This window comes from Pempheris klunzingeri, chromosome 20, assembly GCF_042242105.1.
Source record: "Pempheris klunzingeri isolate RE-2024b chromosome 20, fPemKlu1.hap1, whole genome shotgun sequence".
NCBI classification, from domain to species: Eukaryota; Metazoa; Chordata; class Actinopteri; order Acropomatiformes; family Pempheridae; genus Pempheris; species Pempheris klunzingeri.
Window position 1 is genome coordinate 14,380,729 of NC_092031.1, and position 17,846 is coordinate 14,398,574.

At 41.8% G+C, this 17,846-nt stretch overlaps 1 protein-coding gene and 1 long non-coding RNA gene across 2 annotated transcripts; one reads left to right on the forward strand and one right to left on the reverse strand.

Moving 5' to 3' along the window:
- Positions 1-1,850: 1,850 nt before the first annotated feature.
- Positions 1,851-17,103, reverse strand: LOC139219668 (parvalbumin, thymic-like). Its single transcript, XM_070851600.1, has 5 exons — positions 17,049-17,103; positions 3,465-3,577; positions 3,162-3,294; positions 2,898-3,007; positions 1,851-1,929 (listed from the first exon to the last, which is right to left on the reverse strand). Exons 2-5 carry the CDS (start codon positions 3,523-3,525, stop codon positions 1,901-1,903), a joined length of 333 nt encoding a protein of 110 aa, XP_070707701.1. The 5' UTR covers positions 3,526-3,577; positions 17,049-17,103; the 3' UTR covers positions 1,851-1,900.
- LOC139219669 (uncharacterized) lies at positions 16,322-17,812 on the forward strand. Its single transcript, XR_011585734.1, has 2 exons — positions 16,322-16,408; positions 17,055-17,812. It is a non-coding gene; the product is annotated as an uncharacterized lncRNA (long non-coding RNA).
- The last annotated feature ends 34 nt before the right edge of the window (positions 17,813-17,846 follow it).

Below are 17,846 nucleotides of genomic sequence, written 5' to 3' on the forward strand. Positions count from 1 at the left end.
TAGTTACAACAGATTACAGTTAATGTATTTTGTCTGACATTCAAATATAAAACTGGTGTAAAAAAAAAAAACCTCACAATTATCACCTGTGTCCGTCCATACTAATTTAACATAAGCTATGTTCTCCAAAATACATCTTTCCTTGCTATACTTTAAAACAAGAAGTCTTTCACAGTATTGTAATAAAATGATGTAAAATGCATTGTTAATGAATATTAACTCATGCGGTCTTTGAGTGAAACACAAGAAGGACATGCTATGTCTAAGTAGGGGATGGTGGTGGTGACTGTGTGCCGGCCTGTCAGAGACAGACAGTTTAACTGACCATCTTAAAACCTGGGTTGGCATTAAGAACACTGCAGTGTTGTTTTTTTCTTGTAGATATTTGTGTAACCTTGTAGAAAGAGCCTACTTGGGCACCATGGGTAATTACTCATCTTATATAACTCACATTACCTGTGGTATGCCGCAAGGTTCAATTTTGGGTCCAATTTTTATTTTCACAAAGAATACACACAGATATACCTTCCCCTGAGACCTGGTGACCTAAAAAGTCTAGCTGCTGTTGTTGACGCTCTCAGTGAGATCAACTGTTGGATGACACAAAATCTCCTTCAACTCAATAACTTTAAATCAGAAATCTTATTGTTCAGTCTCCCAAACAGGATCAGTCTCATTCAGAGTAGCCTTGGTCCCTTTTCTGAAGCCCGCTGCCAGAAGTCTACTATTTGATTCAGATCTAAACTTTAAACCACAGATCAAAAGAGTTGTCCCATGCAGCTTCCTCCAAATTAGTCTCCAGCCTCCAGAGTTGAACAGCTGCTCTCAAACTCTGAGCTGGAGGAGCTACATGGCAGAAATGTTGACGTCATATGAGCCAGTTCACAGCCATAAATCCCTGCAGGTCGTTTAAGTTAAAGGTGACTGTGCTTTTGCCACCAGGGTCCTTATACTATACGATTATTCGAATGTTTTCTATTGTCTTTTCTTTTACCGTCCCTAACTTTTTAACTTTTGTCTGTTTTTCTTTGGCCTTACTATTTGGCTTTCTGTAGTTATTTTGCCCTCTAAGTATCCTGCTTTGCTTTGCTTGTCATTGTAAACTCTGTTTTTAAAGGTGCTATACAAATGAAGATATTCTAGTTATGGTTCTGCTGTGTATTCAGCTTTATGCTGCCCATTACCTGTGTTGCTGTGAATTGTGTTATTGTGCCACTTGGGTTTCCTGCTGTGACTGTTTTCTGGCCATGATGAGCTTGTTTGAAATTATATCAAGCCGGCACGAGTGAAGTGTAAACTGATTTAGTTTTATGATCTTTCAATTTACATGTTTTAGTTCTAAAAAAATATTTCAAAGAAAACGGGTTAAATGTTGTGTACATGTTGTCTCTTTGTAAACATATAATTTACACCAAATTACTCCATCTAAGGTGTCAATTTGGGGTTGCCAGAATGACAAACACTTCATTTGCACAGTGGAAAGTTGCTCATGTCGTTAATTGGAGAAACCAGATCGTCCCAGCCCCCCTGGACAGGCTGGACTTGTCCCAGTGCTCGATATAACATCATAACACGAGTTCAAGAGGATTCTGCTCCTCTGTTAGCACAAGCCTCACTGGATAGAAGCAGCAGGAAACTACGAACATCTCGTGGAGAAAAGTATATTTATTCATACACTCTTCTGGCAGGGAAAGACACATAGCAGAGAGGCAAGATGTAATTAATGGTTTACTTTAATTGCTGTACTTTATGTAATTACTTGCTATTAAAACTACAATCTATATTATTACAAAGACATAAGAATCCCCGGATGAGTCGTCCATGTTCTTTCTCTTCATTATAAAAAGAGGTCCATCCTGAGATTATCAACATATGACAAATCATAGGGATCCCACATGGTTTACGAGGACTTGACCAGTGCAGAAAACTCTGAAAAACAAAGAATGACAGAATCTTAGACCCTTTCACATTCATCTGGTAATAACCATCCTCCTTTTTCAGTGAATTCAACATCTACTAACCACACCGATCATACTGAAGTGTGCAGCTCTGGTAGTGACACTTTGTATGAGGTGATTGTTGTAGCTGCACTTAAGTTGCCTAGCAACACAGCTAGGGGTGAAGGAGTGTTGACTGGAGGCTACTTTACTTTCTTCTACTTTATGTCCACCATTCGCCATTTGCTTGCATCTTTACAATAAAGTATAACTATAACTATTTACAACTTAAGGTTTTGTTGCAGTTTTTATTAATATGCTGGTTGAGCCTGGTCCTTTCTGATGCAAACAAACAGCATGAATAAATCTGGCACTCAATTTGTTTGCAGTGACTTTCAGTGCATTTTCATTGTCTGCACGTTGTCGCCGAGACACTAAATTTCTCATATTATCTCTTTTTTCCTGTGGTGTTTTTGTTTGTTTGTCAGTAAATATCCTGTTATCTCTTCCATAATTGCATTGTTCTATACAATAAATACAACATGTTGTTATTAATGTCACATTTCAATTGCTACATGCTTCACTTATTTTCAGAATAAGATATCACTGAGTGAAATGTGAGAATTTCTTTGAAAGGAATGAACAATATGATAGGTGTCATATAATCCTTGAGGCGCTCTTAAAGGTTTATTCCCACACTTTACTGTAAAAAGTAATAAATGGCTTGATAAATGTGTCTTATTCTTCACAATCAGCAAGGAGTTTTTTCTCTTAAGTTGAAAACATTGTTATATGTAATTCTTTGATATTTGATTTAAAATAATAAAAAAAAGACTAAATGCTGACAGGCTCTTCATGACAACCCAAGAGGAAAAACCAAACACCCATGTCTGATAAACCAGAGAAAAAAGTTGATCCCTGATACCATCTACAGGCTACGTGCCCCTCAGACCTGCTTACCTTCCCAGCCGATCTTCCCGTCTCCATCTGAGTCTCCCTCCAGCAGGAAAGCTCTGGTCTCAGCTGCAGTCAGGGGCCTCGCTCCTTTGGAGAAGTTCTGCAGGAATAGTCTGACGAAGAGCAGGGATGAAGCACCACATTGAGAAAAAAATGAACTCAAATAACAACTAGGAAACAGTTTGGTGAAATCCAGCTTGATGCACGAATTATGGATGGAACAGAAGTGTACAAATTCATATATGGGATATTTTCTGTGAACTCAACTGTAACTCATCCTGTTCTATGAAGCCGCTTTTGTCCTGGTCCAAAATCTTAAATACCCTCTCAATCTCTGTTGGAGTTTTCTTGGATAAACCCACTGTTTTGAAAAACATCTTCGGGCTGAAGGAATCCTTTGCTGAAAGTAAAACCACAGACAAGACTTAATATGATTCAGTCAGTAAAAACAAATACTTCAAGGTTCAATGCCCCAACAGAGAAATGCAAAAAATAAAGGGCTTACATGCTATAAGAAGCGCAAATTTCACTCTAGACACATTCATTTTAATCCCACATATATCTGCTCACCTTTACAAGCATTAATAGCCGAGGTGATGTCCGAGGCAGCAAGAAAGTCGGTGATGGCCATGGTGGTGGAGACTGTTGTGGTGGATGTTGCAGCCTGGTGAGATGTGTGACCACTGATGGGCAGAAAGAATCAACTGGTGACAGTGAATAGGCTTCAATCCCCCCACTGGTGTCAGAAACCACCAGTGTCCTTCTGTCTGCTGTCACCTGCAGCTGACCACTTCAGCAAACTTTGTGTGTGTGTGTGTGTTTGTGTGTGAAAAGCGAGGCTTAAAGTCTTTGCAAAACTGTATTTTCTAGAGTCCAGGGGTCAGAGGCCATAGTGGATTTAAATCTTCATAAACAGACAACAGTCGGGTCGCGTCTGTCTGTAAACAAAAGAGCAAGTCAGTGAGGTTATATTTGGTGCATCTGGAGGGAACCTGGCTGGCCGGCATTTCCTCTTCGCTGCCTGCTCGTGGTCATCTTTGGCAGTATTTCTACAGGCTGTAAACATCCTGTTATTATGGCCTCTGTCTCTTACAGGCTCGGTTCCACAGAGCGGTTTTAACTCACAGTCACCTTGTTCCCACATTTAATGTATAAGTCAGTCACACCCACACATAGTGGGCGAAAATTATCATTCATCTGCATCATTTATACAGTTATCAGATATTTTTTCAAGACTGATGCACCAGCTATTTGTTTACTTCAAGATTGGAAGTGAAAGGTATTACCTGATGGCAACATCTTATAGTATCGCCATGTTGGTATGGAAAGCAAAGCCATGTCTTTTGTTCAGTGTTTCATATTGAAACTGCAAACAAAATGCAGCATCTACAAGAGGTATACATACATTTTTTGATATGTTCTAAATAATTTGATGGGAGTCTCTGGAAAACTAGAAAAAAAACAACAACCGCTGAGGAATTCTCACACATGCAGGTGGTTTGGCAACTATTACAGACTGGAAATGGAGTGTGGTTAGCGGCCAAAGTTATGGACTTTTGTTCTGGCCAAACACAAACCCTCCCCACAGTATCTCTTCAAACCACATTTGACCCCCTTTGTGTAACTGGAACGCCCTCTGTGATTTTGTGTGGTCTTTTCCTGCTTTCAAATGCCATTATAATCTGAAAAAGCAGTGTTTTCCACAGTTTCAATCCGCATATGTCTTTATAGCTCCCATGTGTGAGCGGCTGCAGGAGCGCTGTAGCTACTGCGTCATACCCGCCCTAAGAGGCAGCACGTGTGGGCCCAAGGCCTGGCCAGAGTGACGTGAGCCTGCTTCCTCAGGATGGACGACAGTCAGGCCTGCAGTAACCAGAGGGGCTGAGGAACGACAAAAACATCCTCTACTCCCCCTCACATACCTGCCCCCCTCAGCCTTGTCCCTTTCCACACTCCCATGCTTGTTTTCAGGAAGACCAGGCTTCCTGCGTGATGGAGCGGTGGATGAGAGGAGGAAGAGGGGGATGGGACAGAGAGGAAAAGACAGACAGGGGAAGAGATGGATAGCGATGGGGTGATGGTCCTGTGCACGTAGTATTTGGGGGAGTTTGATGCGCTGGTTGGTTCTGTGACAGGTACAGACAGTGGTGAGAGAGTCTGAGAACAGGGAAGATTTCAGTACAAATCTTCTGCGTAGATAGAATCTCAGCAAATTAGACAGGGAGTAGCCTATTGTGCTACTGGGCTTAATTTGAGAGTAATAAGTGCATTATGTGTATAGATAGAAATCATGTACAGACTTGGACCTGGAGGTTTGTTTCTTACATGCTTTAGAGCCTAACTTTCCGTTTTTGTTCTTGGGATATACTAAGCAATGGGACAATTGGCGTGGTGAGGAAACCAGCAGAGGTAAGTATTACATGAACAGATGGTAAGTTGGATTTTACACAAATAAAAGAACATGACAGTTGTATTGTTTCATAATTTGATACATATACATGTATGTATTTGTATATATCTATATCTATATATCTACAGTAGATGTATATGTTCAGGACACTTCCACAGGATGTATCATAAATGTATTAATACATACTGGCTTTTGTGGGAATTCTTTGTGAGATTTGGCTTAGGGCATTTTCTCCCCCTGTAGTGCCAGTCATCATTTTATCATTACTAATAAGCAAAGGATTCTTATCAGTAATAAACAACCATAAAGATCGCTGGGTTTTATTATTTTTTCCATCTCAGGTTAAATTACACCCCATTTACCATTTAGTCAGTTTAATGAGCAGTTCCAAACTAGTTTAGCTCCAAATGTTGCTCTGAATAACTTTTGGGTTATTTGTAGGCCACGTCTGTAGTTTGGCCTTGGATAAGGATTTCTACTCCAAAGAAACATTTATTTAGAAACTACTTTTATTATGAATTCAGTTGGTGTTAAGCTTTGGTTTCCTGCGACATAATTTACATTTGGCTGCTTCATTCTATTCATATAATTGACCAGTCTAATCTGTTAACTGTTGGTAAGCTGTCACATGTGATTTTGCAAACACTGTGAATAAAAAAGTCACATGATGATGGGGGATTGCTTTCCTCAGGTTGGATAACATCTTTGCATCACGGAAAAGCTCTTAACATCAGTGAATACATTTTTCTGAACCTTCACGATGTTCATATCGTGCCTTGTCCTTGATGTTTTCACAGTGACCATTAACCTTCTCTGTGCGGAAAGAATAAATATAAAAGATGGTGAGAATTGCTTGTGTCAGATTTCAAAAAGTCACTCTGTGTAATACCTTTAAGTAGAAACAATTTATCTTGAAAGCCATTTTAATTCAGATGGATGCTAATGTCATCAGGTTAGACGTAATCTTCCGCTAAACTAAACCTTTAAATCCCCCCTGTGATGTCGGAAATGTTTGGCTTCTCTGGCAGAGAGACAGTGAAGAAGAGAGGCACCCTGTTCATCCCTGCATGAATCCCTGAGGAAAGTGGTCGCTCCTCCTTTTTTCTGGGGTCAGTTACTGCCCCGTCTATTTCTAACTGACCAGCTGTGTGTGGGCATGCCAGTGATGCTCTCAAATTCAGCCAAGATACCCCCACCGGCACACACGTTAAGCTCCACCCTCCACCACCAACCTCCACTCTCGCTAACAGTTTTATCTCACTCCTCTGGTCTGGCACCAGTCTTTTAATCTGTGTGGTTGTCTGTGGCATTCAGTGTGTCTGTGCATGTGTGTGACTCTCCCTTCTGCTTTGTTTTGACATGAATCACTTGGGACTGGATGTGTGTGAGTTTGCGTCTGTGCATGAATCTGTTTTGTTCATGTATGCAAGACTGTGTGTCAGTGCATGTGTCTACAGTTCACATTTCGCTGCCTTTGAGTTCACTAAAATAAAATAAGAAAAAACCCTGCAAAAGGTAGTTTCCTGAACTAACCATGCCATACTGACTATATTTTTTGGGTTTCCCCCGGTTTTCCTTAGTTCCTGTTTTTACCAGTTTTTATATTTTCATACTTCAGATCCACCTGTGGCAAAATCTGCAGATCTAAAACCTAATTTTAGTCTTCACCATAAAAGTAAAATGTAGTAATGAGTGCAAATGATACACATGTATTCACATAAACACAAATATTACTCAAATACTGTAAAAGTATGATGTGAATCTATGTGAAAAGGCCTGTAAAAATGTAAGAAATGCATTTATTTAGAGTTTTCTTCCTGGGAGTTACCACAGCTGACAAGATTAAGATCAATCTCATGTATGTATGTTACAGTTACAGTAAAAATGAAGATACAGCCAACAATCAGCTGACTTAGCTCAGCACAGAGACTGGAAACAGCTAGCCTGGCACTGTCAAAAGGCAAAAATAGCACCTCTAAAGCTCACTAATTAACACCATGTCTCTTGTTTGTTTAATCCATAGCAAAAAAAACAACTGTAAAAATAACAACAAGTTGCTGTTTTACTGGGGGTTATGATCCAAACTATTTCTTGGCCGGGACCAGTTGCCAAACAATCAGGGGGAGACTCCAGGAAGTTACTGGTCCAGGCCAAGAAATAGTCTGGTACATAACCCCCTGCTAGCTGTTTCCCCGTGTCCAGTGTTTATGCTGAGCTTCATTAGCCAGCTGGGGTCTTCATATTTAGCACGCAGACATGAGAGTGTATGTATGAATCTTGAGAATAAGACTATTTCCTAAAACCTCTTCCTAAAACTTTTCCTATAAAGTAGAAAAAACTCAGAAACAGATGTGCTTGTATGTTGCAGCCTTGGCGAAAGGCAGCAATGATCTGTCACTGTCATTGTCTAGTTGGTCCTTCTCAACATAAAAGACTAACTAAAGATGAAATGCACAGAGACGTTGTAGCCATTTCTATCTTATGTGTCCCTCTGTTTCTTATCTGTTTGAGCCGTAACTAAGGGGTAATCCTGACTCATTACATTTTTGACTTAAATGTAGTCGCTGCTGTGCAACTGAATCAGGGCCTGATGAATACCAGCCAGCTTAAGATGCAAGCAATAGGATCTGTGCTGGGACAAGACAGGGTGATGGGTTTGGGAGGGGAGAGTCAGGAGGGAAGTTAGGGGGGGGAGTGAGTCAGGGACTCCCTCGGGCATCTCTGAGGAGAGGACGGTGGGGGGGTTTGGAGCAAAGATAGTGGTGTCAGGCAGAGAGTCTTGGTATGGATTTCAAGGTGTGCTGAACCGATGGATGTCTGGGAACGATAGACAATGATATACCATCAAGCTAAGATCGTCCCTAAAATATTCAGAGGCCATATTCTTATCCTGATTTAAAAGCCAAAAGAAGTCTCCATATAAAAGTAAGGGTTTGACATTAAAGCATAGTGTCCTGTTTCCTGTATATATAGTGTGAAGTAGTGATATAACTCCAGGCAGTGCCCATATAAAGATATTTATGTATATTCCATCGCCACAGGCTCCTGTAAACCTCATCACATTTAAGATTAGCCGCTGAAACAGATCTCCTCTTATCTGATCGGACTTGTGCGTGTGTGTGTGTAAATGAGAGCTCTGTCAACGAGCGCTCAAACTCAGCTCCACCATAAACACTTTAAACTATATCCCACAGCTGTCTCGTCCTGCATGTGCTCAAAAGTGTGTGCCTATGCGAGTGTGTTCATGCAGGTCAGAGGTCACGGCCCCCGCTTTTTGACACTTTCCCCATTCATGTGTGTGCGTGCGTCGTGCATGTGTTCACTTAATGTTGCCGTTGAAATATGATTTCGCCCTGCTTACCTGCTCTTATAGCTGTGGTCTGGTTACAGGACAGAGTGAGGTAAGTGTTTAAGTCGCAGTCATTGCTTTTAAATGGCACAAGTGCAGAGAGAGAAATGGAGCTGACAGACAGACGCAGGCCTTTCACCACTGGCGCTGGTGCCAGACTGGTATAACGCTTTAGTGTTAAAGCCTGTCGTCTGTCTTGCTGGTGCAGAGGACTTCAAGCATTGCTGTATCTTTATATTTCCTAACAAGTTTTACAGTCGGAGTGAGTGCTTGTGTGTGAAAGCTGTAACTACATTTCCCCCGATGAGGCCAACTGCTACACTCTACTGCTATCTAGTGGTATAAAACTGTAACGACTTGTGCTGCAGAAAAGGTTTCGGCTAATCAAATAACAACATTTCTGCTTTTGACGGACTCATTTGCATTTGCATGCATCAGTATCTGGATGCAGAAACACTTACCATCAATGTAAGTGCAGCTCTTGAACGTGATGCAAGCTTTTATTTTGAAATTCTTACAGTTTTCATATTTTATTAAACACAATCAAAAATGTATTAACACGGTGTATATACTATATATATATATCTACAAATAGCTTACTGTAAAAAACATGCATTCTCTACAACAACAGTTTTGTGGTCGAGCGTTTTCTTTTTTTCATTGTATTCCAGGGTCTTATTCTGTCGGGTCAGACACACTCTGTTTAAACAAGATATTTATGTCCCCCTCTGTCATGAGATGGATTCCATATGGTGAATGATGGAGTAATAAGTGACTCTCAGTAAGCTGTGTTCTTATGGCACCAGGAAATGTTTAAAGATAGACTTACTCCCTTTATGTTACCCCACCCACCAACACTAACCCCCCTCACACAGCTCTCTCTCTCTACACCTTGATACAAACACACACTCCGCCTCTCTTTACGCTCGCACACAATCACACTTCTCCCAATATGGCAGTGCCCTTGGCAGCAGCGGTGCTAGTTCAGGCGGGCAGTGTTCCCGAGTCTGGACTGGGGAAGAGCAGGTGTACTGCTGTCAACAGAGGCTCATAAATACTCAGCCAGAGATCTGAGATGGATTACACTTTATGTCATCATATTAAAGACTGTCTGTCAGCAAACACCTTTGAGACCTTGTAATCTCCTGCCGATGGGAAAGTCTTTTCTCCCTACAAAGTGAGTTTGTGGCGCGGCTCACCGTTGTGCAACACTACTAGTGCTGATCTGCAACTAATTAGTCACTCAGTTCACAACCAGATGCAGAGCTGCTCCTTGACTTCTACTATTGAAAGGCTAAAGGCAGCAAAAAAAGCTCTCCAGCGTCCTTTACACGCTTACAGAGGAGATCATTACAGTTTTATTACCGTTAAAGCCACGCACCTTGAATAAATATGTACACAACAGTGACATATTTACCACTCTGTATGTTTTAGTGTCACATTTCACCCCCCTCTCAGCCCCTCGCCCCTGCAGCCGTGAGACCCTGCTGTGTCCAAATTAAGGCTGCAAACAGAACTAACAGCTCCCTGACTGGATGTTTCATTTTCCCATATCACCCATAGCGCATTGCAGTGTCCCATTCCATTGGTGGTTGACAGTGACTTCAGAGACTCCATATGTCCTTCCTCAGGCCTTGAGCATGGTGTATTCTGCATGCTCAGAATAAGCCCAATGATCTCCAATTACACTCCTCTCATGGATTGTTTGGTGTCACTCCCCCGTCTGCCGGCTGGATATGATGATTCTGCGGCTGCAGTGTAAAAGGATAGTTCTACAGTTCTTTTGGCATGTACTGTGCACGTTACAACTCAATCTGAGCTGTAGGACATAGCAGGACCAAAACCGATTAATTGGTTTGAAAAATTCCAGCTGAAGTGTCACCTCGGTGGTTGGGCTTGTTCTCACCTTCTTCAGCAAAAACAAACACATTCTTTATTCTAGTTCACCTGGTGATGCCCCTTGAGATCAGGTTTCCCTGTGTGCTGCAGAGAATTGTGGGATTGAGCCGTTCCTCTGCAGGCATGACGAGAGAGCTGGCTGGCTGGACCACTTGTTGGAGACCAAATTAGCCAGCTGGATGGCTTTCAGCACCTCTGACTAAAGGAGCAGATCAGATCAGTGGAGAAATGATATTCACTGCTTTATCCTGCTTAAATAAACTACAGCGGATAATAAAATACAACTATTAGGCTTCCTCAGCTTCTACCCAATCAGTCTGATGGCCTGAAACCAAAGATGCACCACTCTTTCATCTGACATTTGGATGCAAGTTGTGGAGATATCAGATTATGAGCAACTCAGACCACACGCATCAATCACAACTCCAATGTGAAAATAGAAAGTGGGACAGACCGGAACACGCTCACATTTTGTGCCAGTGAGAAGGCTTTCAGCTCCGATCACATCCTCATATGTACTGCTCAGTCCAGTGAAAAAAAGAGTTGACTATATTGGAACACTGTACTGTAAGCAGTCAGCTTGCCCTGGCTGACCTGATATGGGTCTGTGTGGTGCAGGTTACCGGACGACTATGCAGGGAGGAAGTGGGGGGAAGGGAGGAGGTGGCCAAAAAGCAAAATGAGGAAAAGAAGAAGAGAAATGCAGTCACCTTCCTCATTCTGAATGGAAACACCATCTGTCCATCTCTACGTTTCTGTTCCTGTCTCTTTCACTTCCGTACCCTTCCTCTCTCTTTCATTGCCCCTCTCTTGGGAACCAGAGGTGGACTGAATGGTGACACTGTTGCCTCCTGGGAACAACATCCTGATGCTGTCTGGGTGTGTAAAGCAGAACTCCAGCATCAGTGATTTTGTTGCCAGGGGGAGGACTATAGCAGCGGGAAGTTACATAATGATGATAATGATGACGAATATAACAGTAGCAGAAGCAGCAGAAGTAAAGGAGCATGTACAGTAGCTGTAGTATTAGCAGTAGTAGTAATAGGATTATTTCTATTTCTACAGTAACAGTTGTGGTTAAATTGTGTTCAAATATTATATCTCCTATTTCTCTTTCCTGCAGTTCTACTTTCAGCCTCTTGAGAGAGCTAATGTTCTCTCTGTTTCAGCTGTCGAGATCATACATGACAACATGGACTGAGGGGCTTCCCAAAGGTTTAGCCCACCTATACAGTAGACTCACTTAGAGACCACAAAACCTTATCTGAAAAGAACATTTTTTTTGTTTGACTTGTACGGAATTGTATTTTTAAAAGGAAGCAAAAGGATTGAACATATTCTGTTATTCATATCATATTCTGCTGCTGATCACATTATATTAATGTGATCGTCCATTTGATTACTTAATTTTCACGATCAGGACGATGAATTACAATCAGATAAGATGATGATGTTCCTTTAGGCTGCACTCGTGTATTTAAAGATGCATTCAAATTAAATTTGATTAATTATGTCAAAGGTGGGTTAAAATGGCAGATCTTACACTGTAACACCAGATTTAGATTCAGAATGACTCAAAATCAAATGACCATTCACATCAACAACAAAACTCGTTTTACCGAGGTAATATCCTGGAGGACCCTTGCTGGACCTTGGGTCCCCTTTTGAGAACCTCTGACCTTCATATCATTTGTTGGATGAAAAGAGCCTGACTGAGAATCATCAGACCTCCTGCATCCTGCCTCCCAACTCTGTAGTATATCATAATAATGACATCAGCTTCATATGTGTCCTTGATTTAGCTGTCAATAATTCAGAGGGCTTTATTGGCATGACGTGACACTGTACATATCACAATGCATACCCTTCTTTTATTAAAATCTTCTGTTAGTTCAAACAGTATGGAGGAGCTCCTGAAGAGAAAAATCTAACTTTGTAAATGGCAAAGGATGCACAATAAATTAGAAGAATCCTTCCGTCAGTTTTACTGGATTAAGTGGATTCATTTTTGCACCAAGTATAATGCATATATGGTCAAATTATGAAGGGTAATGTACATGAACTGCTGCCTGTGTCACTGTGACATCCCCTCTGCTGTGAGCTATTCAGGCAGCTCTGTTACATTAGACCAGATAAGTTATTGATCCCCATCTTGCACTCTGCTGCTGCAGAAAGGCCAGCAGCCTCCAGGGAGTTGTACTGTATATGCGAGCTCTTTGTCCTTTGTCTGTCCTCACACCCTCTCTCATCTCATCCTCTTTATCACCTTCCTTTGCTCCTCTTTCATCCCCTGTTACCTCCTCTGATCTACTCCCCTTATTTCATTTCCCCCCCTCACTCATTCACCCTCCATCCTCTATCCGATTCCACCGCCCTCTCGTTTTCTGTGCATCTCGCTCTCCCTCTCCTCTTTCTTTTCCATATGTTTAGCTCATCTCTGTCGATGCCCTCAATGAGGTTTCTGTCGCACAGTCAAAGCCAGGGGAATGAGTGCGGCTCGCAGGATGCAAGGTAGGAAAACAAATGTGCTGGCGTCATGCGTGGTGGATGCAGAGAGATTAAGCATGTTGCAACACTTTTTTGCAGCGTCATGATGCAGCAAGGCTTTGGAGCAATGCATATCAGCTGATAAGCATGTTCCTCTCTTTCTTTAAACAGAGTTAAGATACTTCAGGGATGGAGCTACAGTGGTGATTTCATTGGATGGTTTGAATTGGCTTTCTAAAAGGAGATGCAGTGACAAAGGAATCCAGAAACGGTATTATTTTGATTTTTATCCCTGTGGTGACTTTGAATGTTTGATGTGTTCGTGCTCTTCCCTCCTGTGGTGCTGGCACCTGAGGTTGTCTGTTTGTGTATTGGCTATTTGGAGAAGTTATTATAATCTGCCTCTCCCCTGAGCTCCTCCACCTGTTACACAGTGGGGTGTCAATTTACCTGAAACAGGGCAGATTTCAGGCTTCACGGCCTACTGCATACATGTGTGCGTGTGTTTTTGTGTGTGCGTGAGACCCTACAGTGGTGAGTGTGTGTGTGTGTGTGTGTCCTTTTACATCCTTTACGTCACAGCTGCTGTGAGTCAGCTCCTCTCTTCCTTTCCTGAGTCACTCATCCAGCGGTTGCTTGGTTACTGCAGAGTGGTGAAAGTTTCCTATTGCGTCTTTGTCTCCGCGGATGGATGGGTCTCGATATTTATTCAGGCTCAGTAGTGAGTGGCCAAATAATCTATGTGTTTGTGTGCATGCATGCGTTTGTGTGTGCACTGTGTCAGCCAATGGACAAAGGCTGACAAATCAGTTTTAGTACATCCTGTTGTGAACACTGAAGGGCCGTCTGTGCACTGTAGCTGACCTCCTAAAATGTCCAGTGGATTAAAAAAAGGCAAAGCAGACATTAAAATGGGGTTATATTGGGGTGTAAGAGTACATTACCTCTAGACAAGGCCTACATAATAGCTTAGGTCAAAGTGTCCCAAATGTATGCTTGTTGAATTGTGGTTAACTGGTGGCTCCATGTTACAGAGCCCATGTCATTATTGAGCCTCTCCATCCCCAAACGAGCACATTTACACAAAATACAATCAAGTGCCCTTTGGCCAGGCACTGATCAGTCACTTTAAAGATGTAAACTGCTGTTGGTATTGAGCATAATACTTAAAAATGCATTTATTGCCAGAATACTAGGTAATATATGTCACCAACACCAGTGACTAGTGGTATGACTCTATATTTCTGTTAATGTACAAACAGCATTTTGTCGAAACACAACTACATTTGCAGGTGCCATTTAAAACGTATGGCTTATAGCTCTCATATGTTTGATATGTTAATGGTAACTAAGCTAGTTAAGATGACCAAGCTAAATATAAGTTAACATAGCCAGTGTAGGCTGTGAGACTCAGTAATATTAAATTTCATATGTATTTGACTATTTTTTGTTTTCTTACGTTTAACCCTGCAGTAGCTTGTTTTTATGACCTCTTGATGGCAGCAGAAACAAGCTGTGACATGTCACCTTTTAAGTTGACATGGCTAACATGAGCAAACTGTTGCTTATTTACACATTCAGCAGTAACAGAGAAACATTAACATTCATTTGGAGTCATGTTTCTGGCCACCTAATGACGCTACGCTCAATATTGACTCTCTTTTAGCTCGATTTTTGGTCTCCACCAAATCCTGAGGGCAATATCTTAAGATGCTTAAAGCTCCACAATGTCCCCCAGATAGTTACTAACTGAATCTGTTATTTGGTGCTGAGCAGGCAGTGCACAGTGGGTTTTTAGAGCTTTTTCCACGGAGAACAGCTAGTCTGCTGCAGCTAAAAACAACGCGATGAGAGCTGTGAGAATGAACCAAGGCAGTGGAGTTGTGGGCCAAACAGCTTTACGATGAGCCCATAAAACCAAGGGGAGCTGCAGATTCAGGTGATAAATCTGTAGGTTCATCTACAAGTGACACCTTTTTCATTATTGCATTGTTTTACATTTTCCGCATTGCTTCAGTCATGCCTTTGAAGTAAAATTCTGATTTAATACTACTGGTGTCTCATTTCTGTAATTTTGCTCATCATTTTATTGGGTATATTAACTTTGTACTTACCAATAATTGCTGTAAGGTGTGAACACATTTACATCACTGTAACTTAGTCCATCGTGGCAACAAAACACGAGTTTTAAGACAGTCAGAAAAGGTGTAAGTCAATGGTTTTACGAGATCATCACAGTTAAACAGAAAATTAGCACACCAGAAATGTCAATCCCTCAATGATAGGAAATCCTGTGTGCACACACAACCACAGCAAGTACAGAAAGGCTAGCTTTAAAATTACCAAAATGAGCTTGATTTCATTTACTTGTTCATTACAAGATGATGAACAGGATCAATTTAAGAACAATGGAGTCTCAATGAGTCATTGTGAATCATTCGTACAGGGATGCGGAGCTCCAGGTGCTGATGTCCTCAGGTCGGATGATCCAGGCTGATGAGGAGCTGCAGCTGATCACCTGCTTCTGTATCCTTGACCAAAGAGGAAGTGCAGCCCGGCAGTTATGGAGGAACAGTGACTGTAGATCAAGCTTGGTAACACGGTCTCCACTCCTCTCTATCCCCCCTCGACACGGTGGTCTTCCAGAGCGCCCAAAGAAGGCCCCGTGGACAAGACTTACTTTAAATATGCAGGACATTCTTAGTTGGATCAAGAGGGATTTAAACATTGGGACCCAAGAGGACACTGTTACAATGGATCCACATAAAAGGTTTATCATTTTCTGTGATGAGGACATACCACTTCAATGTTTTGGCGAGATTTGCCACACTGAGGGCTGTAGGACGTTTGTAGAGGATACTGGTTGGCATAGCGGTGGTAACAACATGTTAAGCCATTTGAGCTCCACCGCCTATTGGCCCCACGGACCCAACGTCAACAACTCTAAAGAGATTCAGCACGACCTGGTTATCACAGACGATTTTAACACATGCAACCCTAAAGGTCTTCTGAAATCCTGTCAAATCTATGATGCTCCTGGCGTATTCTCTGGGAGGGACAAGAATGTAAAAAAGAGGAAGAGCGTGTCCTTTGATGATGATGTCTTGGTCTACCTGTTTGATCAGGTACTCTTCTCCTGTTGTCTTTACACTGTAGTGGGTTTGGGCTTTGCTTTGCACTGCAGATATTAAGGTTAAATACTTACTGATCATTCTAACTAAGGATATGACACTTCTGTTTAATTTCTACCGACTGTCCACTGTTACTCTTCTTAGGAGAGCCCCACGGTGGAGCTGCACTCTGGGCCCTGCACATCTCTGCCAAGCAGCTATTCCTGCAACCAGCCAGATGTCTCAATGGAAGACATTGGTACTATTTTGAAGGACTATACTAGTGATTCTGCATGTTTTACCACACTGACTACACATTGTGCATACTTTACATTAGTGCTGACCATTTTGGACCGATAGAAAGTAACATTACTCAAGTAATGTGTTGTAGCGTACCATTTGCATAACTTTGATTCCTCTCTGGAAGTCAGTGGTTTCAGTTTGTGTCAGTATTAAGATCAGCACACGTCTTCAATATTCTAATGGATTTTTAGGTGAAACAGGATGCTGGAACATGATGTTAGGAGATATTTCACTATTTAAAAAGACAGACTGTTCTGATTGACTGATTTAATTTGCTCAAAAGTTTGTGATGGTGTTTTTGGTTGGGAATACATAATACTTTACCGTTAAAGCTTGAATACCCAGAAAGATAATATTTTTGTCATTTATTGATATGTAAGATACATTTTGACACCAAAATTTGGAAACTACAAAGTTATTTTTCATTTTTGCTTCAATCACCTCAAAGTAAAAAGCTTTTGACAATGTAACAAGATCAGGGCGGGACACCACAAGGGTTCGCAAACGTTGATGTTTGTGACTCTAGCTAAGCTAAACCCAGATTCTGCAGGCTATTGACACTCCCTTGTCACTAATGTGTGTTTGGTTGGTTTTACCTGCAGGCTTGGAGTGGGAAGACGACTTTTCAGCTTTGGAGAAGAACTGCCATTTTCAGTGCGTCCCTGTGTTTCAGTGTGACTCGGTATCTCAGCGCTACACCCTTTCCCTGCCAACACAGAGCTGCACTGCTCTGTCCAGGCCAGAGAGACTCTTTCTCCCCCAAACCTGCCTGTTCCTCACCCATGTCACCGAGTCAGACCTTGAACTGTGAGATAAAGGGTTAGTGACACAGACATATTGAGGTGCGTGTGCTTATTTTTATGACACAGTGGTGGCAACCTTTCTATCAAATTGTCTGCATTCAGCCAAAGGCCACCTCACTGTCACGGTGGCCTAATGTGACATCCACACTTGTTTTCCTTTCAGACAGCCAGCCTTGGCCTCATGGAAAAACTGACTAATCATCCAGATCTCGTCTCCCTCACCTCTAACTCATCTCGCCACCTCCCTCCTCTTTTATGATGAGTCAGGGATTTTAATGGCTTTTTTTTTTTCTTCTCTTTCTGCTCCAAATGGACTCAAAGCACCTGTCGTTCATGACATCACAGCCGCGCAGGACTGTATGACAGCGTATTCGGCTTTCATGATTATGATGCAATAAAAGAGCCAGTTACATAACAGCGCTGGTACCTTTCCAGCTGAAAACCGTTTTTGGAAGCTGCTCTCCATGCCAGGTTGTGTCCTTGGACCTGAGCTGTGAAGCAGAAACATCAATATTGTCCAGATTACATGAGTTTAATAAAATATCTGTGTCTGAAAACCTGTTATATCTTTTCATTTTTGTGTTCCACAAA